At 47.5% G+C, this 25068-nt stretch overlaps 10 protein-coding genes across 10 annotated transcripts; 5 read left to right on the top strand and 5 right to left on the bottom strand.

Moving 5' to 3' along the window:
- Positions 1 to 121: 121 nt before the first annotated feature.
- On the bottom strand, positions 122 to 1877 carry N7537_005867 (spermidine synthase; the record flags this gene model as incomplete). Its single annotated transcript, XM_056896924.1, has 3 exons — positions 122 to 523; positions 582 to 888; positions 940 to 1877. 3 exons carry the CDS (start codon positions 1875 to 1877, stop codon positions 122 to 124), a joined length of 1647 nt encoding a protein of 548 aa, XP_056752709.1.
- A 300-nt stretch (positions 1878 to 2177) lies between these two features.
- N7537_005868 (uncharacterized protein) lies at positions 2178 to 2914 on the top strand (the record flags this gene model as incomplete). The annotated part of the gene is made up of 2 exons (XM_056896925.1): positions 2178 to 2316; positions 2460 to 2914. The coding sequence occupies 2 exons, from the start codon at positions 2178 to 2180 to the stop codon at positions 2912 to 2914; spliced, it is 594 nt and encodes a 197-aa protein (XP_056752710.1).
- Positions 2915 to 3566: 652 nt separating this feature from the next.
- Positions 3567 to 7557, bottom strand: N7537_005869 (uncharacterized protein; the record flags this gene model as incomplete). Its single annotated transcript, XM_056896926.1, has 6 exons — positions 3567 to 3688; positions 3798 to 4077; positions 4145 to 5191; positions 5245 to 5280; positions 5343 to 5490; positions 6326 to 7557. 6 exons carry the CDS (start codon positions 7555 to 7557, stop codon positions 3567 to 3569), a joined length of 2865 nt encoding a protein of 954 aa, XP_056752711.1.
- Positions 7558 to 8203: 646 nt separating this feature from the next.
- On the top strand, positions 8204 to 10929 carry N7537_005870 (ubiquitin-associated-like domain-containing protein; the record flags this gene model as incomplete). The annotated part of the gene is made up of 7 exons (XM_056896927.1): positions 8204 to 8290; positions 8348 to 8416; positions 8468 to 8504; positions 8566 to 8703; positions 8768 to 9997; positions 10053 to 10513; positions 10570 to 10929. 7 exons carry the CDS (start codon positions 8204 to 8206, stop codon positions 10927 to 10929), a joined length of 2382 nt encoding a protein of 793 aa, XP_056752712.1.
- Positions 10930 to 11226: 297 nt separating this feature from the next.
- N7537_005871 (putative nuclear distribution protein RO10) lies at positions 11227 to 12032 on the top strand (the record flags this gene model as incomplete). The annotated part of the gene is made up of 2 exons (XM_056896928.1): positions 11227 to 11458; positions 11629 to 12032. The coding sequence occupies 2 exons, from the start codon at positions 11227 to 11229 to the stop codon at positions 12030 to 12032; spliced, it is 636 nt and encodes a 211-aa protein (XP_056752713.1).
- A 1933-nt stretch (positions 12033 to 13965) lies between these two features.
- Positions 13966 to 14953, top strand: sho1 (osmosensor SHO1; the record flags this gene model as incomplete). Its single annotated transcript, XM_056896929.1, has 3 exons — positions 13966 to 14034; positions 14088 to 14243; positions 14303 to 14953. 3 exons carry the CDS (start codon positions 13966 to 13968, stop codon positions 14951 to 14953), a joined length of 876 nt encoding a protein of 291 aa, XP_056752714.1.
- Positions 14954 to 15748: 795 nt separating this feature from the next.
- N7537_005873 (zinc-dependent alcohol dehydrogenase family protein) lies at positions 15749 to 16961 on the bottom strand (the record flags this gene model as incomplete). The annotated part of the gene is made up of 2 exons (XM_056896930.1): positions 15749 to 16648; positions 16704 to 16961. 2 exons carry the CDS (start codon positions 16959 to 16961, stop codon positions 15749 to 15751), a joined length of 1158 nt encoding a protein of 385 aa, XP_056752715.1.
- Positions 16962 to 17222: 261 nt separating this feature from the next.
- N7537_005874 (uncharacterized protein) lies at positions 17223 to 18620 on the bottom strand (the record flags this gene model as incomplete). The annotated part of the gene is made up of 3 exons (XM_056896931.1): positions 17223 to 17850; positions 17910 to 18306; positions 18356 to 18620. The coding sequence occupies 3 exons, from the start codon at positions 18618 to 18620 to the stop codon at positions 17223 to 17225; spliced, it is 1290 nt and encodes a 429-aa protein (XP_056752716.1).
- A 1207-nt stretch (positions 18621 to 19827) lies between these two features.
- Positions 19828 to 21177, top strand: N7537_005875 (PQ-loop repeat-containing protein; the record flags this gene model as incomplete). The annotated part of the gene is made up of 7 exons (XM_056896932.1): positions 19828 to 19984; positions 20154 to 20188; positions 20292 to 20377; positions 20471 to 20561; positions 20622 to 20751; positions 20805 to 20861; positions 20924 to 21177. The coding sequence occupies 7 exons, from the start codon at positions 19828 to 19830 to the stop codon at positions 21175 to 21177; spliced, it is 810 nt and encodes a 269-aa protein (XP_056752717.1).
- Positions 21178 to 22155: 978 nt separating this feature from the next.
- Positions 22156 to 24000, bottom strand: N7537_005876 (uncharacterized protein; the record flags this gene model as incomplete). Its single annotated transcript, XM_056896933.1, has 2 exons — positions 22156 to 22982; positions 23043 to 24000. The coding sequence occupies 2 exons, from the start codon at positions 23998 to 24000 to the stop codon at positions 22156 to 22158; spliced, it is 1785 nt and encodes a 594-aa protein (XP_056752718.1).
- Positions 24001 to 25068: the final 1068 nt, after the last annotated feature.

Consider the following 25068-nt stretch of genomic DNA (forward strand, 5'->3'; position numbering starts at 1 on the left):
TTTTTTGTAGTCTATTTTACTACTATCTGGTACAATACAATCCTCAAACATAGAAAGTCAAGAGAAAAGCCAGAGGAATAGGAATATTCGATTCGAATTTTACTCAGCTCCCTTTCAACACTCACCAGTTCTCCCACACAGCATCAGGCAGAACCTTGCGCATGATAGCCCAGTGCTCGAGCGCACCGCGATCCTGGTACTTGTGCAATCTTCCGACCTCCTTCGCCCACAAAAGAGATCTACCAGCCTTGGGCCAAGAGGCAAAAATGGCAGGGTCCAGTTCGTGCTTGGGAACCAGATAGCTTTCACGAGACCTGCTGCGCAGGAAGTCTGCGGGGACAGGGTCACGGAATTGAATCGGCGTGTTGGAGCTCTTCTTGCAGAACAGAACCATATTAGTGAAGTTGGTATCTTCGCCCTCTCCGGTGGGTTCTTCGCGGAAGATGCGGCAGGATGGGAAGACGGCTCGGATGGTGCGGACGATGAGACCGGTTGGGTAGAGGGTCAAATCACCGGCGTAGTTCTGGGTTTTTTCGTTAGTCTATGGTTAAGTTGGGAGTTTGTTATTTGTTGCGACTCACAATGGCAATGGCACCGTCTTCTTTGAGGAGTGAGTGAAGGCCCGACAGGAACTCGTACGTGAAAAGTTCAGCGGGCTCGGCGCCTCCGGTGAATACATCGTGGACGATGTAATCATACTGGGGTGTATTGGGGGACGACTCTGCCTTCTTGACGAATTTCACGGCGTCTTCGATAACAGGGATGTGGTTGGGCGGAAGGTTGAAATACTGAGTGGCGAACTTGTGCACGACAGGGTCTATTTCGACGATAGTAGTTTCAACGCCGTGTTTGATGAGCGCAGAAGGTGTTGTGCCAATCCCAAGTCCACTGCTTCTTGTTAGTAAACTGCGTGATTGATGCTTTTTCCGTGGTTCTTACATGACCAGCGCCTTGCTGTCCGCGTCAACGCGGGGAATACCATGATCCGGCTCAACCAGACGGACAGCCTCGAGCATGGCGAAGATTGCGTAAATAGGATCTTCCACCTCAGGACGGTAGCCTGGTACTAGCCTGGTCCACTGTCCACCAAGTAGACTGTGATCGCAACGCATAACGCGGAATCCGTCATTCTGATTTTCCAAAACAGAAATGTATCCTGTGTAAGCTTCCTGTCGTGCCAAGAGAGAATAACCTTCGTGTGCAATTGCAGAGTTGACACCACTAATTCCAGCGAAATGGACGTTTGAGGTCACTGAAAAAATGATAGAGGGAATGGCAAGGACTAGCCACTTTGACGGGATGAGCGCGGCGTAAGCGGCCGCTAGGAGCATTTGCATGCCAACTCTGGTGAAAAAGACCGAGGACCCAACAATCCATGAAAGAATAAATTGGGCAATGTGATCGCCAGCCGAATAGAAAATATATGTACCTATCAAAGGCACATGTTCGGCGATCACGTCGCCCTGTGCCTCGAGTCTCAAAGCAGCCTGGATTTGTTTTCCGGCATAGGCGACGGTCAACAGCACCAGAGGATAGTAACCACAAAGTTCAGTGATGACTGGACCTGTGGGGTTGCCAATCTTAGAGCTTTGCTGCTTGATAAAATACTGGAGAGTCGGAACCCAGAATGCCAACACAGGGAGCATGAAACCACCGAGACGGCCCATGCGCTTGAGAATCTTATCCTTGAGTAGCCATCCGATTCCGCCGGAGATGGCGACTCCAAAATTATGGAAGATATGCGCGGGGAAGGATCCATAAGTTGGGGACAAGACAAGCTTCGAAAGGGGCGAGTAGAAGGCAAGTAGGACCAGCAAAACCACGCCAGTAGTGAACCGGCGGGCATCAATGTGCTGCAACATGTCCTGGAGAGACATGGTTTCCAGCTGATGCAGTTCTGGATATAAGGGGAATCAACCAAGATAGAGCATCTGCAAGCTTGTTAGCAATCTGAAACTGTGTCCTTGTCTCCTTTCCCCCCTTATTGCAATAGACATCCAATGAATAATAAAAAAGTACTTTGAATCAGATCCTCGACTTACACGTTTAAACCGGACACATATCAAAATAATCACCAACGAGAGAAAAGTTATTACGGAGATGAAGGCACTTTTGCCGCCGAGCTCCGCGTTCCCAACTTCCTTCTCTCCACCTCCACACTCTGAAACACACCAAAGATGCCACATTTCCCTAAGGATTCCGGTTTTACGGTCAAAGATGCGCCCAGCGCACAAAAAGCTGTCACAGTCAAAAACCGTCGCAAGCGGTATCTGGACTTACACCCAGAATACTTCTCGGCGGGGCTTGAGCTAGCCGGTCCGCCTGCTCTCTTCTCTCCCATTGCCAGTTGATTATTTTACACATTACCTGGCCTGGTTTATAGCTGGTGCCAGCTGGCTTTGCATACAGAAGTAAACAAAATAATAATACAATGCTAATCCTGCTCGACTTCTCCACAGACCCGTTACTATACGATCGCCTCATCCGCCGATTCCAGACAACGCAAGAAAGAGAGGCCGAGGGGCGAGCGAAGGGGTTCTCAGGTGTCCTGGAGACTGACCTCCTGCGGTCTGAAGCCAAGATGGATGCCATCTCACACCCAGACCCCAACGCTATGATGAGCTACACTCGCGGCCCAGATGGCGAAATCCTCGCCGAGGACCGTGATGAAATACCCCCAAATAAAGAAGAAGGCGAGCGGCTCTGGCGGTGGGAGATGGGATTGCGTTTCATGCAGGGCAATGACTCTGATTTCGATTACAAGACTGTTGATCAGAACGACGACTACGATGATCACACAGATGAGCAAGATCAGTACTTCGAGGACGAGGAGCCTGAATGGGTGGTTGACGGCACTCGCGGGGACGACGCTCGCCTAAATCTTCAGGGTGAAACAGGCATTCAGGATTTCTAGGTTCAGAGAAGCTTGTTGTACATGTTCCTGAGATGTGGGCTACAGTGAAGCTTGCTCGCTGGCTCCATGTGATGCTATAAATTATCTCTCATTGTGGTCTATCTGTCACCCCTCGGCTGCTCCTGGAATACCCTGCCCTCGAAAATCCTCAAAAGAAGGACTCGACACTGCTTTCAAGTTCCGTGCCCCATCGATAGCTTCGTGTTCGTTATTGGGACGTGGACGTGAATGTGTTGGCACGATCTAAAAGTGTCTGCGATAGCCGCTGGTTGTCACAATTTGCCATCCCGAGAGACTGCAGGTATTCACACTACGCCAACGTTGAAAACTCTCCGTTGCCGCCTATAGTCTTTTTAGCTGTTGTTTTCTTAGGTTATTCCCCCTTTATTGGTGTTTTAGCTAGATTATAGGTGGTGGACTTAAACGTGAAAAACGAATTTTCCATGTATAACCTTCATGGTTTGTGGCAATGCTCGAGACCAATATGATGAATTTATCTACTCAAGCTCGTAATTTAGCCTTCCCGTGGCCATATGACAATCCTACCCAATGAGCAATGATACTTAAATAAATCAGTATATACCCCAAATACCAGACACTTATTTACCTATAATCTATTCCAAGTCAGGCTTTGGCCTTATATGCTCGCTGTTCATGCAGCGCTTTTGGCCAAAAGTGAAATGGCCTTCTCCCTGAGCTTGAACTTCTGAATCTTTCCACTTGCTGTCTTGGGGAAAGGCTCCAAGGGGCCCAAAAAGAAGACATGCTTCGGAACTACAGGGAAACAAAATATCAGCTCGATTTATAGGGCAATGGTTAGGATGGTCAGAGAGACCAGCTGAAAACGATGGGAAACGATGCAGTAGTCTGGGTTATGACTTACTAAGGTGGTTGCTAAGCTTTTCACGCACCCATTGCTGAATATCCTCAGCAGTGAGTGTCTTTGAGCCATGGTCCCGAGGAACAACGAAAGCAGCCACTGCCTCGCCATATCTCACGTCCGGGACGCCGACTACCGACACATCTGCAACGCCATCGTTGGCTAGCAAACAATTCTCCACCTCTAGGGGGTGTATATTCTCGCCGCCGCGGATGATCAGATCTTTGATCCGTCCAGTGATAGTGATATATCCATCTGGTGACATAGAAGCTTCGTCTCCAGTCTAAGAGCATGATGTCAGAGAAATAAAACAGCTTTACTTTAGATAAAGAATAGAAGATTCGACTCACATGCATCCACACCTTGCCAGTGTTATCTGGAATCATCACCTCCGCTGTCTTTTCTGGATCGGCCCAGTATTCCTTCATTAGCAGATACCCACTCACTGCCAACTCGCCCCGTCTCTCTATAGGCAGAATTTCTTTCTTGTCCACCGGGTCCACAATTTTTGCCTCGACATGTGGCATGAGCTTTCCGACAGAGTAGATCCGCTTGTCGATGGGATCGTCTGTCGTTGTCATAGCCGAGACGGGGCTTGTTTCCGTCATTCCATAACAAATTGTCAATTCAGTCAGATTCAGCACCTTGTGCATTTTTTTCATTATCTCAGACGGAATACTGCTTCCAGCAGCGATGCCCGTGCGAAGGTGCTGGAAACCTTCACTTGAGATTTCTCCCGTCTCGATCATGCTCAGCTCTTCGAGGAACATTGTCGGTACACCGTGCAGCGCGGTACATTTCTCTTCTTGAACTGCTTCTAGAGCAGCACGAGCATTGAAGGACTCACTGGGGAAGACGATGGCCGAGCCGTGGGTTGCTGTCGCCATATAGCCTAATATACCGCCGAAGCAATGAAACAGCGGCGGCGGGCAACAGACAATATCATTCGGCGTGAGGAGCATGCGATCGCCGATCTGAGAGCCGTTGTTAAGGATAGAGCGATGGGTGAGGCATGCTGCCTTCGGCATTGATGTGGTTCCTGACGTGAACTGGATATTCACAGTTTCATCCGGCGAGAGATCCCGAGGAGGAAGCGGGTAGCCGTCTGCAGTAAGCTGGGACATAATGGACGCATATGGTGTCAAGCTTTGATAGGAAGATATATCCACGCGACCTTCGGAGTTGTCGACCATAATGATATTCTTCAGAGAAGGGACCAATGCGGACTCCAAGTTTGACTTATGGAGGTCTTCAACAAGGTCATCGAGCAAGGGAACATTGCTGCGTGGTTTTTTCCGGGGCAAATTGGACTCTGTGCTGATTAAAAGATGACTGGATTGTAGGTGGCCCAGGGCTGCAATCACTTGTGCAGTATTGAAAGACGGATTGAGCGGAACCTATGAGATTATTAGACACGATGTCGCCTACCACGATGAGCAAGCTAACTTACCAAAACGGCACCAAGTTTGAATAACGCGTATGTTGCCTGTTCGCTAATATTAGTTTTCTTCTTTCCTTCTTAAATGTTCCCGCAGACGCCCAACGTACCACAGCGTATTCCATCGAGTTCCCAAGCATGACTCCAACCCGCTCGCCCTTCCCAACACCCACTGATCCCAGTCCCCGAGCGAGAGCATTACTTCTTGCGTCTAAAGAGACATATGTTGCTCGATCATTCTGGTGTCTTGAGATAACACTATACAATACAGTTAGTATCTTGAGTCTTAATTTGCCAATCTTGCGTCACGATTCTCACGCTATCCTGTCTCCGCATTCCGCGACAATCTTGGCGAAATGATCCCCCACAGTAGACTCAATCAAGGGCGGCTATATCCAGCGCAAAGTCAGATAAATATCGCCTCACATTAATCGTGACATTTCCGATTTGTTCTTGGACAGAGAATACTCACACCTGATGGCCCCCGCGCATAGCTCTCTGTTAGGAGCCCTCTCTTGACCAAGGATGCTTGCCGAAGGACTCTGTTTCCTCCAAACACGGGCTTCCGACAGGAGGTACGGCTTCTCAGGCCAAGCCCCGTGAGAATTCCGCTGTAGCTCATGTTCTTATTTCAATGCTAGCTTGATCAAGGTCTCATGGCTCTATGTGAGGGCTGCGATTAACTGGAACAAATAAGGTACCGCAACAAGTGGCAGTCTAAGGGTTCAAAACCGAGGTGTTTGGAACAGTAGGGATTGAAGAGAACAAGGGCGGAGTAGGTCCGCGGAAGTATAGCTTTCCCCGCACGCCCAAATTGCGGGGATGAGGAACTACATCATGCAATCCTATCACCTTTGAACTAGTAAACACTACAATGTTTCCTACATTATCATGGCGTCAAACTGAAATAAAATCAATGGTCTATTAAATGCTTTGTTATAAAAATCTGTTCTCAACTCCAAAATGCATAACGCATAACCTATCAGGGCATTAGCCTATTCCTACCTAGGTGGCCACCTACTCAGTCCCAGAACCATCACAGTACCCGCATAGGCAGTCATAGTCAAGATAACTCCAGTACCTATCACCATACCCAACGGTGACCTCTTCAAATGGCAGAATATCACGAATGGCCTCAACTGTGCACACAACTCGGTCTCCAATGGTACGAGCCATGAACTGCGTTGAGGGCCGGCACGAGTGACTGATAAAACGGGTCCAGTTGCCAAACTGGTGGGGGCAAATTGTACACAAATTGCGAACTGTAGCAGTAGTTGTATTAGGTTTGTCATCGTTTTGCGTCAGAGGATAGACCTTCTCTACGATATCAGGAAGGAGCTCACCCATGAATATATCGAGAATATCACCACGCCGGAATCTCGTCAGCGATCGAATACCAGTACCAGTCCCGCGGTATTCTCTCAGCTCAACCAGTTCTCCTGCCCGACTTTCCAAGCGGCAATCACAAGAAACAAGGCTGCCACATAGAACACATTCGTGTCCAACGTTGGTCGGAGTGCCATTGGGCTTCTGGCGAAGCGTCGGGTCCTGTTTCCGACCATTCCACATCTTGGGATCATAGATACTCTCGTTAATGTGCTTCTGTAACTGACCGTTGTAGGTAGGCTCCTTCAGCTTACCGTCGAGCGTGATGACTGTGTGGTGAGGGTGGTCGATTTTCCAGTTCATGTATGTCTCGAGTTCGGGTTTCATATCTGGCAGGCCTGGAATGGGGTAATTCTGATGGATCCAGAGAATGTTACGCCACTTCAGGGTACGGCTGTGCGCGTAAATTTCAATACTCAGGGAGTTTTCGTGAATCTTCTGGAGCAGGCAGCCCCAGGCTCTATCGTCGGCTTCTTTGATACCTCGCCGGAATGATTCGGCATGAGAACAGATAGCAAACATCTTCCATCCGAGTGCAGTAACGAACTCTAAGAATCTGCTGTTAGGTGTGACGGGTTGGAGCTCACCATGTTCCGCCTTGAAGGATTTCACGCAGGACATGTAGTCGCCGATTTCCCGCTCCACAAATCTTTCCGTAAAGGCACGCAGGTTGGAGAACGTCTCTGGACAACCATAAACTTTCTCTCCCGCAAGTCTCTCAAGCTCACAGTAGGCGTTGATGTCGTGGTACACGGCTAGGGTGATATCAGTAGCTTCCTTATTTGCCGTCTGGTTCAAGGCCTCTTCGGAGCCCCAGGGCGGGAAAAGCTTGTCGAGATCGACAGGAGGATGGGGGGCTTTGGCGATCTTCTTGTTGACCTTCATGCTGGCAGTCTTCTTGTTGGTAGTCTTGTTTGCCTTGTTGCGTGTCGGGGCCATTGTGATGGCTATAAAATATAATAGGATAAAAGGGTTTGTAAAGTTAGAGGTGAAGTGCTGTATGTTGTATGGCGTGTAGTTTAGTATGTATGATGAATGATTTTCTGGCACGGAAGAGAAGGGTCTTTATACTCGCTCGCCTCGACTCTCATACAGCCTAAGTTCTATTGTATTATTATACACTGCTTTGTTTCAACCATAAATAGTATTGTGCTGCAAAGGTCCAGGGTAGGCTATTCAAACACCTGAAAGAGACAATGAGTTCTTGAAATATGTTTGAATCCATTGTGAACGTGAACTAGGCCAACGGATGAGCCTTGTTAAAGTCGGAATAGGCTATAAAAATTGGGAGAAATGGCTGAGAATGACCAAACCTGTATATTTCAGGCTCAAAGAAATGAAGAACCAAGGTAGGGGTAGCATAAGCGAAAGCACAAAGAGACGTACAAAGAGAAGTACATACAGACGTAAATAGCGGAATGACGCTTGGCGTCATGTGGTGGGGAAGCTCCGTTGCGACACTTTGTCTTTCTCTTTCTCTTTCCCAACTCTTCTGCCTTCATTTACTTTGTTCTATTTGCTTTTATTATTGGCATGCTTGTACATTGATATCTTGATTTCCGGTTTCAGCGCAGAACTAGACAACATGGCTTCAGAGCCGACCGAGGAAGCTATCACCAGCTTTGTCAGCTTCACAAGCACGACACGCGAGCAAGCCATCGCTTTCTTGAAGGTAGGAGACTGCCACCGGGCTGATAAACCGTATCGCAACTAATTTTGTTTCATACAGGGAAACAATCTCGACTCACAGAAAGCGATCAACGCGTACTTCGAAGATCCGACAGGGTCTCAGCTAAAGGTAAATTTGGCGGCGCTCAGCAACTCTTGACTATGATCTGACATCCCAAAGCCGATGACTAGTTACTGGGATGACAACAGAGGCTCTTGTAAGATCACCCCCCCCCCCCTATGTGAATTCGGTTTGGGAATTAACGTACCCCGCCCCAGCATGGGATTTTGCCCAACAAGACAATGCGCCACCAATGCCAGCGACAGCACCGCCCTCTCGTCCTCCTTCCCGAACAGACATACGTGACCCGGAACAAAATACTGGATATCAAGATTCTGTCGCGATCACCCCGAAAGGTATCACGGTCTTGATATTTCAACTGCAAGAGGTATGCTAATTTGTGGTTATTTAACCATGTAGAAGGTTCCGGACAAGGTCTCAGTTTGGCGGAACGCGAAGAAAAGGAATTGCAGCAGGCAGTTGCCATGTCGTTGAATTCGGACATAGGACAGCAGGAAACCGGGGTAACATTGCAAAAACAGCCGCAATTCAACAAAGCAACCCGGGATCACTACGAAGAAGGTGCTTGGGCGATGACCCTATTCAATACCTCCTCCGAAGAAGTCATGATTAGCCCAGACCCAGAAGACCGCAAAAGAGTGGAGGGCGAGCCTGCGTTCATCCGCCCCAACCCTAACGGCATTTACCTAGGAGGACTCTTGACAATTCTCCATAGTATTCCCCTCGCGCGAGAAGCGTTACTCTTGCGGAACAAACCGCTGTTTGACTACGGCCATGAGTCGCAGTGGTGGAACGGACAACCCATTAATCTGCCAAAGATTGTCACGGTGAACGATGGCAAGACCAGGGATAGCGACTGGGATGATATCATTCATGAGACCCAGCGACTGATGGCTTTTATGGATTCCACGAAACGTGCTTTTGGCAGCAGCGACAGCTTAGCAAAGATCAAGAGCATGTCATCCTTATCGGCAGATTCGGAGGAGATCGTCACCAGGTTTTTGGAGGCATGGCATGGTGCAGCCATTCAGGCAGATCCTGAAAATCCACTGGCAACCATATTCACGTCACATGCATACAAGAAAGAACTTTTCGACGAGTTTTCTGAGCCCGATAGCAGGGAGCTCTTCACTTTTGAGCCTCCTGTTGAGCAGGACAATGACCAAACGCTCTATGACATTTTGGATTCGGCTTTATGGTCTGACAGACCGGGGAATGAGCTTGATGACGCATGGCTTGAACACTTAGCAGATGTGCTCGTCATTAGACTCGATGCTCTTCAAAAACCAAACCCTGTGGGTGTGGGTATTCATTCTGTGTTCTATCCAGATCGGTATCTTAGCAGCTGCCGAGACTTCGCTCGTGAATTCCGTGCGAAACGACAGCAGATACAGGGATATGTGTTCAAACTCGAACAACTCATACATCGCTATACCATCCCACTGGATCCCGTGGGCAGTTCGACGATCACGGAACTCCTCGAGCAAGCTGCCCAGGCGGTGCCAGTGGTTGCGCCGGAGCAAGTGAGGGATTCTGATCAGTCTAGCTCGGGGGTGGCAGGTCCGGAGACGATGCGGGTCGCAGAGGAATTGAGAGAAATTGCCACAACCATAGAATCCAAGCTCAAAGGTAAAGACAGCCGTTGAAACCATACTTATATTATTGGCTAACAATCCGAGCGTAGAGCTGGAACTTAGAAAGCAGAATGCCATGGAGTCTCTCCGTGAGATATCAAAGACACTTACCGAGCCACCTAAATCACCTTCCGAGCCCCCTACCCACAGGTACACGCTACGAGGCGTATGCACTGAACCACATGTGACCTACTTTTTATCGAATTCCAAAACGATTTCCCCGGGACACTTGATGGACATGGAATCGGACACCGAAAACAGCAATGATTACCACTGGTGGCGTATCAGCTTCTCAGCGGAAGATGGAAAAACTCGACAAGCCGAGAAACGAAAAGTCCAAGACAAAACTGCAGCCACACAGGATAGCGAGGTTGTTGGCTACAATATTCGGAAAGTTCAAGAAACAGAAGTCCTCCAAGCCGCTCGTGAAGAGTCGAGTTCTGTCTTACTCGTTTATGCGAGCGAGTGTGCAGTGAATGCACAAGTGGACCCTGCACCGTCACAGCTTCAGGTAGGACGCACAGTCGTTCTCGGATCGTTCTATAGTATTAGGCTAACCAACAGCAGGGCTTCGTGAACAGAGATAATGATGCTTTTGCGGACGAATTCGAGAATACCCCTACCATAATCTTTAGTGACCAGGAAGATTCCTGGGCAGAGCCGAAAAACACGGAAACTCAGCACAAAGAACAGCAGCCCGAAATGTCAGAGAAGGCCACACAGGTGAATGTCTTTGACTATGAGGTTTCCGGGTTCGACGACGAACCAAAGCCCAGCCAAGAGATGCAGGAGAAGGGTGGAGCGAGTCTCTTGAGCCATCGTGCATCCGCAACTAACTCCGCGGCACCCATTGCAGCGAAAGAGGTTTCAGGGTGGAATAATGCCGATGATGAGGACATGGCACGTCATCTTGAGCATGTGAACTAGCATTGAATGAAGCATGCGGGGAAGCCTATGAATAATGATTGAATGATGAATACGTATGTAGATACTGTAAAGCAATGTCTAGCTTTGGGCATATGCCAAATGATTAACTAGCAATGGACCCTTGATTCCCAAGTGTCGATCTAGTATGTAGAAACCTTTGAACCTCCTGAGGTCTATGTGCACTTTTTGTATTGTCCCCACATTTTGCCATGTTTGCACCCTCATCAAGCTCCTGACACCCTTTCTCAGTCAATTCCCCTCGCAATTACCCTAATTGATCTTTAAATTCCACAAACCATGGCCCTCGAAAGCGATGCAGTGGCCGGAGCCACCATAGAACTTCTCGAGGCGCGCCTACGCCGTCTCACTTACCTCCTCACCGGCGTCACAGACTGGACCGGCGTACCTGCCACGCCCGAAAAGCCCGCATCTCTCGACGAGACAGTCTCTCGCCGACTCGCACGGCTAGAATCGGAATTAGAACGGCTTAGTCGAGGCGCCCCAGCCGTACGGGATATTCTACAACTCCGTATGTAACCAATGTTGACGTTATTTACACGCGCATTACCACCACAACACGTTCCCTCATCTCCTACCGATTGCTATCTGAATTTCTACCCCTGATATATACATACTGGACTATCAACTATTGACTCCAAACCAACCCATTTAACATAATACTAATACAAACCCAATCAGACGACCGCAACCCAGATCTCTTCCAAACAATATCACCCCACCAAATCCCCGAAGGCCTCACAACCCAAACCCTAGCCTCAATAGTCCTCTCCTACGCCACCGCCTTTCCCGAAACCGCCTCGCGCCTTACATCACTAAACGACCTCCCCGTGCCGGACGCGCAGAGCTCCGCAGCACTAATAAACCTACAGCCACAGCTAGACCGGCTCGCGCAGACGCAGAGCGAGCAGGCGGCTGAGATCTCAGAGCTGCGAGTGCGCACGGCGCGCGTGCTGCAGCGCTGGTATGACGTTGGGCTTGTTGGGAGTGGGGAGTGCTGGGCTGAGTGGGAGGGGAGACTTGAGGATGTTGAGAGGGAGATTAGGAGGGGGGAGGTTGTTCGGCAGGGCAGAGAGGAGGCTTAGAGGGGAGACTTGCCAAAATGGCTTGTTTCTGGTGGTATTATGAAGAGGGACCGGAGGGGTGTGATGCCTCATGCTGTTGCTGTTGCTATTGCTTTTATTTTTGCTATGATACCTCTGATTTGGGCGCACGGTGTCTTCATCTTAAACAGCGCAGATGGGATATACCCAAGTTTAGCATACATATGGGAGGATTTGATCTACAAAATACCTACGTAAATGCCATCAAATCCAAGTTTACGATACGAGAGACCATCATATCCAGCTCGTTCAAGCCGGGAATTTGATACGTTCCAATATGGCGGAAGCAAAGCTAACCCCCGGGCTCTTCCTAGAGTAGGTTGTAGCTAGCTCGGATCTATTCACGGATGATGGAAATATCTATATACGTAATATTCTCATTCCATGGATTCCTTGGAAAGTTTAAAGTCAGTTGGAATGCGCTAATATACCCCAGATGCTTCGCCCCCGCACACTATGGTTGGCAATGTAGAAAGCGATACACATAGTAACTACTCAACTCCCAACTTGTTAAGATTGGGGTTGAGTTGTGTATGAATTGATACCTATGGTGCTGAGTGCTAGTTAACATGAATACGTCACCAGCGCTGGAGTAAATGAGCGATGCCATACATGTACAAATCCAGCAAAATGAGCATATATTCATAGAAGCATAACGCGCCAAAAACGTCACCTACATAGGGCTGTGGCGCAGCCCCAAATTGGTAATAAATTTTGTATTTTGAGACATCAAGAACCAAAACCCAGAACGTATTTCACTACCGAGCTGGCCACCCCAAAACACCATAGTAAATTCGATAAATTACAACTTGAATATCCTAACAACGGTAGTCTATAGGGACTTTTACTTCTAAGTTGATACTATTTAGGTAATATATAGCGTCTTTATAGAATTTCAAGAGTTTATATAACTTATTGAATGTATATATTTCTAGATTTTGGCAACGTAATTATCAGTAATTTTTGAAATAACGATAATATAGCATCCTAATTTCTTTGAAATTGATCTAGAGTACTAATAAGCCTTATCAATAGCTATCAATAAACAAGGAAATAAAATTAATATATGGTTGTTGAGATATAAGTGTAGAATATATCGCATTTACTGTGGTGTTTTAGGGTGGCCAGCTCGGTAGTGAAATACGTTAGTTAGCATAGCCCTTGCTTAACTGAGACATGTACCTGGGGCACAAAGCGGAGGTGACGAAAGACATTACCGGATATTTATAGATTCGAACGTTTACGATCGAGTTCATTTGTATTGTTTGGTGATAAAATAGAAAAGGAATAAAGTAATTAAACAGTTAGGATTATTGGCATTTATCTTTTAAGATTATATAAGATCTACTGTAATTTCCATTGAAATTCCTTAATTTCCTTAATTTCCAAAAAAGAATCGAGACCGTCGATTTCCAGGGGGGGGCCGGACTCCACGTATCTGCCACTTTTCCTCCTTTTCCATTATCTTCTCCTCTCTCTTCTCTTTCAACTTTCAATCTTATCCACTCTTTTTCTTTCTTTTTTTAACTGATTCTATCTCTTATTCCCTTTTCCCCCAGCCTGGTGCTGCTTTTGCCTCTCTGTAAGGAGATTCTTTCTTTTGACTCCCAACCTCTTCACCCCCACGAATTGTCTCTGAACCCACTTCGGTTTTAGCAAGGTACTTTAATCCTACATCTTATAATCTTTCGCTTTCCTCTTTATATCTGTCGCGTAATTATGGCGCATTTCATGCACAACTGTCGCTCTCACACTAACTAACCACAGTCACTCCTTCCCGTCCGCCTCGTTCAGGACCCAACAATCAACAAACAACTCTTATATACAACCACATCGCTCATCGCCCTTTTCTTTTTTTCCCTACCATTTTCATATCAATTCTATTCGACAGCCTAACCCAATACATCCGACAAAAATGGCTAAATTCAGGCCTAGCAACATCCTAGGCGATCCATTCGCGCTCATGACCGTCTCGATTTCAATTGTTCGTTCGACTTTCTCCTCCGTGACCCGACATCAACTAACATACAATTCTAGCTGGCATGGCTCATTGCTTTCATCTCATCTATCATTGCCGATATCCAAACCGAATATCCCAATTACTCATGGTGGGCCATCTCATACATGTTTTGTGTCATTGTGGGCCTCATCACGACCTTTGGCACTGACACGGGCCACGTTTATGGCGTCGCGGTATGATACCTCTTCAATGCAGGAATATTACGAAGCTCTAATGCTGACAATATTTCCAGATCGTCGGTTACCTTGCCTGTGGCCTCGTCCTAGCATCCACGAGCGCAAACAACCTGATCTACGGAAAACAAGCCTCTATGCAAGCCGCCGGCTCAGGCTTCATCCTCCTTTCCATGGTCATCATCATCTGGATCTTCTACTTCGGCTCCACACCCCAGGCCACCCACCGCGGCTTCATCGACTCCTTCGCCCTGAACAAGGAACAGCCGGCCGAGCCCTCCTACCGCGGCAGTCGCCCCATGTCGAGCGCATTCGGCGCCCGTCCAGATACCATGGCAACCAACAACACCCCGCAGATGTACACCTCTGCTCAACTAGGCGGCTTCGAGACCTCGTCCCCCGTCTCTGGATACCCCGGTGGCGCGCCCGGCACCGAACGATCATCCTCTGCGCCTCGCTTCGGTACCCCGAACCCCACAACCCAGGGTAACGGCGAGCAAGAAGTGGGTGAAGTGCCCCAGCCAACAGAATATCCCTACCGGGCCAAGGCGATCTATTCATATGACGCCAACCCGGAAGACGCCAATGAAATCAGTTTCGCCAAGCACGAGATCTTGGAAGTATCCGATGTGAGCGGCCGATGGTGGCAGGCTCGGAAGCAAAATGGAGATACTGGCATTGCGCCCTCGAACTATTTGATCCTTCTGTGATCTTTGGTCCGTATGCATGATGTCTTTTTGTTTCTTTTTGTCCGAGTTTCTTGTCATTTTTCCCGTCGCAAAATCTGTTTCCCTTCCCCTTGATACCCTTCGGATCCAACCTCGATGTGTGTGTATTTTTTTGGTTCCTTTAACGTGATGTCTTGATGGCCTCCTTTTCTGTGTTGTATGTCTTTCCTCTTCTTGGTATCTTTTTTTTTTTTTGTGATTTGGGGTTTATTTTGTTTTTACTCTAGCGGGTGGTTATCCCGCGTCTGTCCTTTATGCTCCTTCATGGTTGAGGTGCTATTCTCCATGGTCATGTTGGAATCGAGTTTAGAATTGCGGTCTGTTGATCTTGAAAGACTTTTCTACATGAAAAAAAGATAAACATGTGAGATGGTATCTATATGTTAGGATAGCGATTTCTTGACTTTAGAAGAGTGCAATTCACTACGTTGTGCTTTCTAGGGCTATATGGATGTACGTATGGGTCTAGGTAATTTGTCGAATCCACTTCCAAGGTTGGACACTGCGTGGGGCCTTCCACGTTCTAGAACACCCTTTTCTAGGCCTCACCCATTATGATCTATAATAGCCCTGTTTAATCTCTCTATACGGAGTAAGGCATGAGATATGTCAAATCAAAGCGGGGGTGGTGGGGAAGAGGTGGATATGGATATCCCGAAGGGGGGTGTAATGAACACCTTGGGAAGTGGAAGTAAAATGGCATTTTCCCTATCCACTATTTCACTGTAAGGAGGGATCGTCCTATATAACAGAATTGAGATAGCTCGATTTAGATGATCAATCAATCTTGATCAACACTTTAGCAAAGTGTTTCTTTTCCTTGAGGCGCCTGTATGCGCTCTTTGCCTCAGCCAACTCGAACACCACATCATCAACCGCCGGCACAATCTCGTGCTCATCAATGAAGCGAACTAATTCCCGAAATTGGTTGCGACTGGCAGCCAGAATACCACGAACAATGCACGTATGCAGCAGAGCGGCAAACATAGGCACAGCGTCGACGCTGGACTCTCCAACTTGACCAACGACTAGAACAACTCCATCCACCCGCACCGCCGCCAGAGAATTAGGAAGTGTTTCATTGCCACCAACATCGATGACAAAATCCACGCCTCTTCCACCAGGAGTCAAGCCTCGGGCTTCCTCGCCCCAGCTCTTCGGATTGGCCAGGTAATTGATAACATGCGTGGCACCCAACGTCTTTAGACGAGCAACTTTCTCCTCGGACGACGTAGTCGCAATCACAGTCGCACCCACTGCGACAGCGAGCTGCAGAGCTGCAATACTAACCCCGCCGGTACCCTGAACAAGCACCCACGAGTCCGGTCCGGCTTCCCGGCCCTTTAAACCAAACAGAGCATTCCATGCGGTAGTCCAGGTGCAAGTCAAGGTAGCGGCAGGAAGCCAGTCGAGAGACTTGGGTGCGTGGACAAGACCCGCGTCAGAGAAAACACCATGGGATCGAAGCGTGCCATCAGATCCTTGACCGAGGCAGGCTGCAGCATCGGCAATGCTCGCGAGTGCATCGTCTCCGCGAGATTCAACGAATTTAGCGGAGAGGTGCGTGAGTACGCGATCGCCTAGATGGAAATCATGGACAGATGACCCCACCCCTTCGACTATGCCAGCGCCGTCACAGCCTGGAATCACTGGTGGCGTGATCGGTCCATTGATGCCCTAAACAGATGTTAGGTTATATAAACATGGCATTTTGGGATGCAAGCATACATACCATAGGACCTGCGATGACTAGGTCGCGATAGTTCAAACTCGCTGCATGCATGCGAACGAGAACATCGTGGGAACCCAATTCGTGAGGTGATGGTATCTTAACGTCCTGTTGGTACTCCAGGGAGGTCTCGAAGCCTTCTTGGCTTGTTAAAACCCATTGTCTGGCCATCTTTGCACTCGTAGAGGTAGTATTGGGGAAATGAAGGGAATTGTAGTGGTGATGGAAGAAGATATCGAAGTCTGAGAGGATCAAGGACATTATTTAAGTATTTCTGGAAGAACAAGAAGGTTCTTGTTTGATTTCAAACAACTTTCGATCTGATTTTCCTAATTGCAATCTGATTTTCCCAATTAGGAAAATCAGATTTGAGTGGCGCTTTAGGGTGATTGGCTGCGGAGGCATTCGGTCCATTTACCGACAACACAGCATAAGCTCCCAAGGACCAAATTCTTGTGATTGTATCAGAGGTAAACGAGGGCAAATGCATTTCCTGGTCGAGCATACTTTGACATAAATTCTTCAATCCTCCAGCTCGTTAGCGACGTAGTGTAATTCATGCCAGAGAGCTTTGAATCGCTCCATAAGTCTGGAATTGTTATTATTATACTTGTTTTGCAGGAGGCTGAGTGGTCTGTTCCAACCACGCAACTGCATCGCTCGCACTTCCCGGGCCAACCGGTCAACAAACCATGCCCTCGGGGGCGAGCCCTCGTCGGCGGCAATGGCTCCAATCATCAGCGGAAAAGAAGTCAAATTCATGTAGGAGCAACCCTTGATCGGGAATCGACGTATCGTTTCTTTCAACTCCCCCGCAAGAAGGGTCAAGTAAGCTCCCGACTTCAAGGGCCAGAGGAGACAGAGAACCAGTTCGATCGCTCGCGCGGTGGCCTGGACATATACATCGTCAATGGCTCGGAGAGCGCGTGCTTCGTAGTATAGCTGAGCCAATGGCTCCTCAATCTCTCGTGCCACCAAAGTCGCATCAAATTGGTGCTGATGGTGGGAATCGATCATTTTCTGTAGCTGGATCACGCTATCACAGACCCCTTTTATTCTAGAAATCCTCTGATCCTCGTAATCGACCAAAGCTTCGAGAATGCGCTCATGATATAGTCGTGGGAAATTGAAGATGGCGTTGACGGAATCCCTATAGAACATGGTCAGCCGTGGGTGTCATTCCAAGGACCAAGAGTGCATGTAACTGACTGGATAACCAGGTCTGTCATCCATGATGGCGGCGGAGTCATCGCACGAGATTTTCTATCTTTGATCATATGCGCAAGACCAATGACATGAACATTCCAGGCCACATCATCCTGTTCTAGAGTCGCCCCGAATGCTAAAGTGGTTACTGCGCCGAGGACACCGTCCGTCCGAGTCCCCGTCGATGTGATTCGCTGCTTGATGAGATGGACCGCTGCATATGAATGCCGACATGCTTTTAATTGCCATGCATTATCCGGTGACCAGTGCCGTACCGCTACCGCCAGTGACGCTTCGGTTAGCACCGGGTCCGAGGCAATAAGATTAAACCACGCTGCTTCACTTGCACTGCCCGGAGAGTGCCTGCCTTCTAGAAAGACTAGTTCTTGGAGCCTATGGACTGTCGACCGTAAGCTAATGTTCTATAGCTCTTGATAATTGATACTTACAAGTTGTTGCATCAGGAGCTGACTCGGAGCTAGTAGATTTAAGCGGCAATGATGTAAGGAGCTGGTTATTCTTAGGCTTTTCGCTCTCTTTCAACTGCTGTGATTGATCCTTTCTCTGTTCTTTTTGTTCCGATCCAGTTGGATTAGCATGTTGGCGGCGTTTGGCAAAGTTGGTTTTTGTGATATGTGCCCTCATTCGCTTCGCAGCCGGCGGGGAAAGACTGGAGCCTGTTGCGTTCAAGAAGATAAAGGCTGGTTGCTCCATTTCTGACTTCGGGATGGTGAAAGAGGGAGTGCACGCCCTCAGATGGGCGGCAGGCGGGGCGGGAGCCACATGTGGTATGTGCGCCGGAGAATTGATGAACAATAGAATGGCACATAGCCCTGGAGGGTATTGTATCTAATATTCGTACAGTTTTAGTCTATCAAAGGTGATATATAGAAAATCCTCTTGAACAGAATATGTTTTTTTACCGCCTTCGTATACACCTAAAAAGAGCATCCAAAAAGAGCATCCAAAAAGAGCATCTAAAAGACCAATAAAAAGACATGACAAGGCCGCATAAGCGGCCGACTATTCTTGTAAGTGATGTATTAAATCCATATTTCCCTGCTCAGCTTAGGTTGCGTGCAATCAACTAGAGACAAAATGCAAATGCAATGCAGAAAAAGAACAATGCTGTCTATTACCGCCCCAAACGCCGTATCTAACCCTCATTCTGCATCTATTAACCCATCTAGTCTTAGTTCATAAGTCTAGGTCTCCCCCCTCTTCCAATAATCAGCAAATTTCATAGGCTTGTTCTACTGTAGCCCAAACTCTGCAGTTCTTGTTCGACCCAAAGCGGGGATATTTATACCTAGCAAATGAGCCTGTCTACTGAAAATCAGTATCGATATCTCTAGTAACCACATGCTCTTTCCTCTCCTGCTTCTTCTCTCTATCTTTCTAGGTAGATTGAATTATCCTACTCGATCCCGGCAGACCAAGTAGGAAAAATGTTCCCCTCCCCCATAGGCCAATGCACTAATCGCGAAGATCCATCGACTAGACCAGCCAAATCCTGCGTCAAACGTCAAGACTCCACCGCTGCGTTGCATTCTCCCAAGCTTTCTCTTTCCTCCTTGTCATCTCTTAGACTGGTTTTGGTTTATCCTGCATCGTACTTATTACTGTGCGTTCTGCATGTTCATTTCCACCAACGCATAGCAGGGCTTTAAAACTTCACTCACATCTCGATACTCGCCTGCATCGTCTTGTATTTGTCGCTGAGCCGTGACTGGCTCGAGTGGAGGATCAACGCTCATCCGCTGCGCTACTGTTTGCATAAGAAGGGAACTGGATCCTCTCACTGATTCGCAACCGTAGTCTCCAATCTCCGATTATATTTCCGCTATTTCGCTAGCTAGATCTTGGTTTTTTTTTTTTTTGGGTTGGCTGGATAAACCTCTATCATACACATGATTCAACAATGTCCTCAGAAGACAATATCACCCTGGCATCGAACGTCCTCGGCACCATCGGGACAGTCCTCTGGTGTATACAGCTCATACCACAGATATGGTATAACTGGCGCCGTAAAAATACAGAGGGGCTTCCCGCAGCGATGATGTTTCTCTGGGCAAGCTGTGAGTTTTTCTCTTTTTCTTCATTTCGTGGTGTTTGAGGCCTGCGGTTATCTTTCGAGTCTCTTGATAAGAAGAGGATATTCACCCAAAAGAGGAAGGAGGAAGGAGGAAAAAGAAAAGAAAGCCCTAAGATTGAAATTGGGGTTGCTTACAATTGTGATCCATGCAGGCTCAGTTCCAATGGGCGCATATCTGATTCTGCAGGTGAGTTGAACATTAATGAGCGGACTTCTTGCCTAACCTCTTTGATCTTTCGTTCTTTTGCATCTGTCACCGCTGACCGCTATCTTTATGGTTCTTTCTATAGGAAGTCAATATCCCCTTGCAGATTCAGCCTCAGATATTCGGGTTCTTTTCTCTTGTTGGTTGGGGTCAGGTTCTTTATTATAACCAGTGAGTTGAACTTTGTTCCTTTTCCTCAGGTATAACTGAGTGTACGAATTTATTTTGCTCGCATTGCTGATCTTTCTTCTTCAATTTGAATAGTAAGTATAGCAAGACCAAGGCTGTCCTGGTATGCTTGGGCACGGTTGTTTTATTTGGAGGATTAGAGGCTCTTCTCATCCTGACATTGAGGGTATGATCCATTTTTCTTTCATTGTTTTCCACAAATAAAAGATTTAATCGAACCTGGCAGATACCATATAATAACGGTGTGACCTGGCCCGACATCGTGGTTGGGGTTATAGCCGCCATTCTCCTCGCTGCAGGACTGCTGCCGCCTTATTTTGAATTATGGAAGAGAGACGGACGTGTAATTGGCTTTAGTCGGTTTCCTTATGGGTTATAACGCTTGATGTATCACTGCTGATGTTAGTAGATTGGGTCTTCCTCTCCATCGACACGCTGGGCGGACTATTTTCTCTCTTTGCATTAGGTAGGGGTTGCTCTATATCCTGGCAATATCTTAACAAAATAGCTGACACACTTCCATTATAGCGGCACAAGGCTCATTCGACATACTAGGGGGGATTATGTATATTTTGGTGGTAGTTCTTGAGACAGGAATATATATTAGCCATATTTCCTGGCGAATCCGCTATCGCAAGTTACGCAAGGAAGCAAAAGATTCAGGGAAAAGCATTGATGATTTGCTTCTACTGAGGAGGAATGATACACAAGAAACAGAGGATATTGAAAAGGGCATTTTTTCTATTGCTCCTGCAGCCAGGCCAGTCCTTTTCCATAGCTAGCGTTTCTACCTTATGCGAAATACCACCATCACATACGGCCAGTGATTCCGTTCCACATAGTTGCTTCTTCCACACTACCGACAAGGTCGACTAGGACTCTCTCACAAGCGTTTACACACATCTCTCATTGCCCCTGCATAAGTCCTTCTGCACGTCACCGGCCAGTCCAATCCTTTATTACAATCATGAGTTTTAGCATCGTTTCCCATGATGCAAGATCGTCCCTTGCACACAAACCAGCGTTCTCACGTAACCACCATCGAAGGATCACCCTGCACTGTTCTCATACTCATAACTCCACAACCATTGGTTTCTCACTTATCTTCTATCAAACAAAGTCTTCAGCATGTCATCCCATCTTCCAGTTTCAAAAAGCTTCCGTTCTCCGAACTCGTTCCTACCTTCACCAGCGCCGCCAACTACAGGCCGTGGCTAACCATCCTCCGTCTAGCTCTCAACTTCATAGGTTCCGAAAACATAGTCTATACAGCTTCTAATACATAATATTATTTACGACGGGTAATGGCAGGGATACTAGTGCGTTGGGTCAAAATCACAGGCGAGTGAAACTGCGAGGCAGACGTTCAAAACAAGACTTACCTTTACCTCGCGACGGCACTTTTCAGTGGCCCGACGTTTCAACGCCGGGCAGACATGGACTTCTTAGAGGTCATGTTCTTGGGATGAAAAGAAAAGAAAAAGACTTTCAAGGTTGAACGGGAAGTTCGAGGGCAGTGGGAGAAGGTCTTTTATAGAATGACATTTTTTACTGGAAAACCGTCCTTGGAACTTCCACTTTGAGATTATAACATTGAGAGTGAAGGTAGAATCTAGGTGATGTTGAAAAATGTAATATTGAAAGAACACCAAAAGAGTCACATAAAAACAAGTTGTTGCCATCACCGCGATCTATATATATCTAGTACATCCACACTCTGTCCTATCCACAGTATCATCTAGCACACAAATACCGCAGTCTCAGACCCCCGAGTCTTCCTGTACAATATTCTGCGACTTGACATATGTATCCCACGCAGCACAATTCTCATTAAACGGAGTATAATCAACGAGATCCCGAATCTCGTCTTGCCGCTCAACGAACTGTAACGCCAGACCCTCGTCAACATGCCATCCGATATGACAGTGCATCAACCACGCGCCGGGGTTATTCGTCTTGAAAGCAATAAGCAGCCACCCATTCCCAGCTAGCACAGCTGTATCTCGACGCGGGGGATTTTCCGTAATAATAGAACCATCCCACTGTGGTGTCCCAGGCCCAGGCTGTCCTTGCGCCAAGATGGAGAAGTCGTGGCCGTGAAGATGGATGGGATGAGTGACGCGGGTGTTTTGAATGAAGAGATATACCCATTTGTCCTTGAAGGGCAACTCAATCACGCCGCTTGAATTAGAGAAGCCCAATTCGTTGTGGTAGACTTGCATAAGGGTCGGGTTTTCCCAGCTCACGTTCATAGAGGTGGAGTTGAACCGCCAGCGGAAGAAATTCTCTGCGTTCCTGGTATTGCTGACTGTTACGTTTTTATCCCAAACTGGTGAAACCGGTGGATCGACGTTTTTTGGGACGTGCGGAACTAGATTCGTCAAAAGTTCGTCTTCACATACGTTTACGTCTGTGAAGGTGTATGACTGCGTGCGCGGTTGTTTGGGCGTGTTGCCATAGTAAACGATGCCTCGAATGTTGTCGGCCATCTCATTCTGTGAGCATTTATCGGCTGGTATAGCTCTCATCCAGAAGGATTCAGCTACGGACTCCTGGTTGGCTGTGATGATAACGTCATATCGTTGACCTACATATAGAATATTAGCTGGATTCGTATGTTTGGAGCAATGGAGACTAAGAAACGAACCCATTCCAAGACTGATCACGTTTGTGGTAAATGGCTTTATAGGAACAAGATCCATTGCAATGACGGTCATTGTGTGGTTATCAATAGTAAACTTCCAATGCGTGTCGATAGAAGGGTTCACGAGTCGCAATCGGTAGGATATGCCTTTTTCCACTTTCATGTGGAAAGGAGACCCGGTAGTATTTGTACCGTTTCCATACACATTCTTGCCATTGATGAGTCCATTCGACAACTTTTTGACAGGGCCACGTAGTTGGACATCTTGGTGCAGTTGGTCCACAGTTTCATGCGTCCAATCACCCAGGAACAACGCACCCTTGTCCACATCATAATTTGCAGTTGCCGGTCCATTGATAATGATAGCACCATATACACCTTCCCAGGCCTGCAGACCAATATGAGAGTGATACCACGAGGATCCATACTGGCCAGCTCGCCATTTATAGGTCATAGTTGAACCGGGAGCAATAGGACACTGGGTGATCGAGGGAACACCATCATTGGGATTTGTGTAGTTCTGACGAATACCGTGCCAGTGTATGCTCGAACCATTCATTGCCTGGTACAGATGGTTGGTGACGTGGATGACGACCCAGTCACCCCAGTCTGCAATAAGAGGCGGGCCAGGCAAGGTGCCATTGATGGTCATGGCTAGACGTGGAGGCATAAATCCGTCGGGAGATATTGTGACTTCTTTAACCTCAAACCAGTACTCGCGCGTAACACCCGTGTCCGGGACGACGTTTTCATAGTCTGTGTCGATGCTGTAATGGCACCAGACAGATCTGTCGTTGGGGGTATTTCCTGCACATGGAGTCCCGGTAGCTCCATGGATATTGGGAACTCGCGATCTTGTGGCAATTGGTCGCAGTGTTGTCGATGGTTTGCGGGAGTAATTGGGATAGGCAATGCCAACACCAAATAAATTGGCCAAGATGATAATGAATGAAAATCTCATGATGACTCGATATCAATATCTTGAAAGAAGACTGTTGGTATCTGCTCCTTCTAGAAGGATAGTTAGTACTTATTCCACCGAGTCATGAAAGGAATTTATATAACTCCCTTAGAGACTCAAGCTGATCTTCTACGAACACCTCTTCTGACTCTAAGGTAGTCTAGCTCGTACTTTGTCTCGTACATTGCTAGGTAATGCTAGCATATTGTCATCTCCAACAGACAAAAGTAGAAATAATAGCCTAGAGGGAGTCAAGGCCTTCTGGCTTGGTTTCAGCATGGGGCAAGACTTCGTGATTGCCCCAAATAGATTGTGTAAGTGAGCATGTCCCAATGAATCATGCTTGGGTAGCAAGACAATATGTTTCACTGACAATCAATGTGATGAAGTCAAAAGATTTTCATAGTGTCTAGCCATCTAATCTAAGCCCCTGTGTGCCACTCCAATCTGTAACGCCACATCCACGTGGGTCATGCATGATCGTGATCTTGATGAAATCTTTTTCTTTTCAGGTCCCCGACACAGAGTCCCTGATCTCTTGTGCCTGGTTATCCATCCTGGTTGTGAAAACCCCTGGAGGCCAGGTGGGTGACATGAGGGCAATTCGAGGCTCTGCCCCGTGGACATGACGCTCGTGATTACTCAGAGACAAAGGGGTCAAGGATGATGGCGAACCAATCTTGGGCGTTGATATAGATCTGACTCAATGCGTGAGACTGTATGGTGCAACCAGGCGCCCCATCTGGGCAGTCTCTGTTCAGCTAGGTCGGCCTTGGAAAGGACTTTTAATAAGGAGCGTGGTCTCAGGGTATATAGGATAGGCAGCACAAGATGACAAGGGTAAGGATTCCTAAAATATCCAAGCCAGAAGTTCTATCGCAGTGATACCCATGGATATAGAGCAGCTCAGCTTACCAAGCTAGCCCTGAGTTCGTCCCACTGCGCCTTCAAAAACAGGCCCCCTCTCGGGAAATAGATAGTTATATAGCAGACGATTTCAAAAGCCTCCAACTATTAATACATGGCAGTATATCTATCAAACTAAAGGCTTATTGACGTCAGTCTCAA

Source organism: Penicillium hordei (genome assembly GCF_028827395.1).
Source record: "Penicillium hordei strain IBT 12815 chromosome Unknown utg000003l_segment0_segment0, whole genome shotgun sequence".
NCBI classification, from domain to species: domain Eukaryota; kingdom Fungi; phylum Ascomycota; class Eurotiomycetes; order Eurotiales; family Aspergillaceae; genus Penicillium; species Penicillium hordei.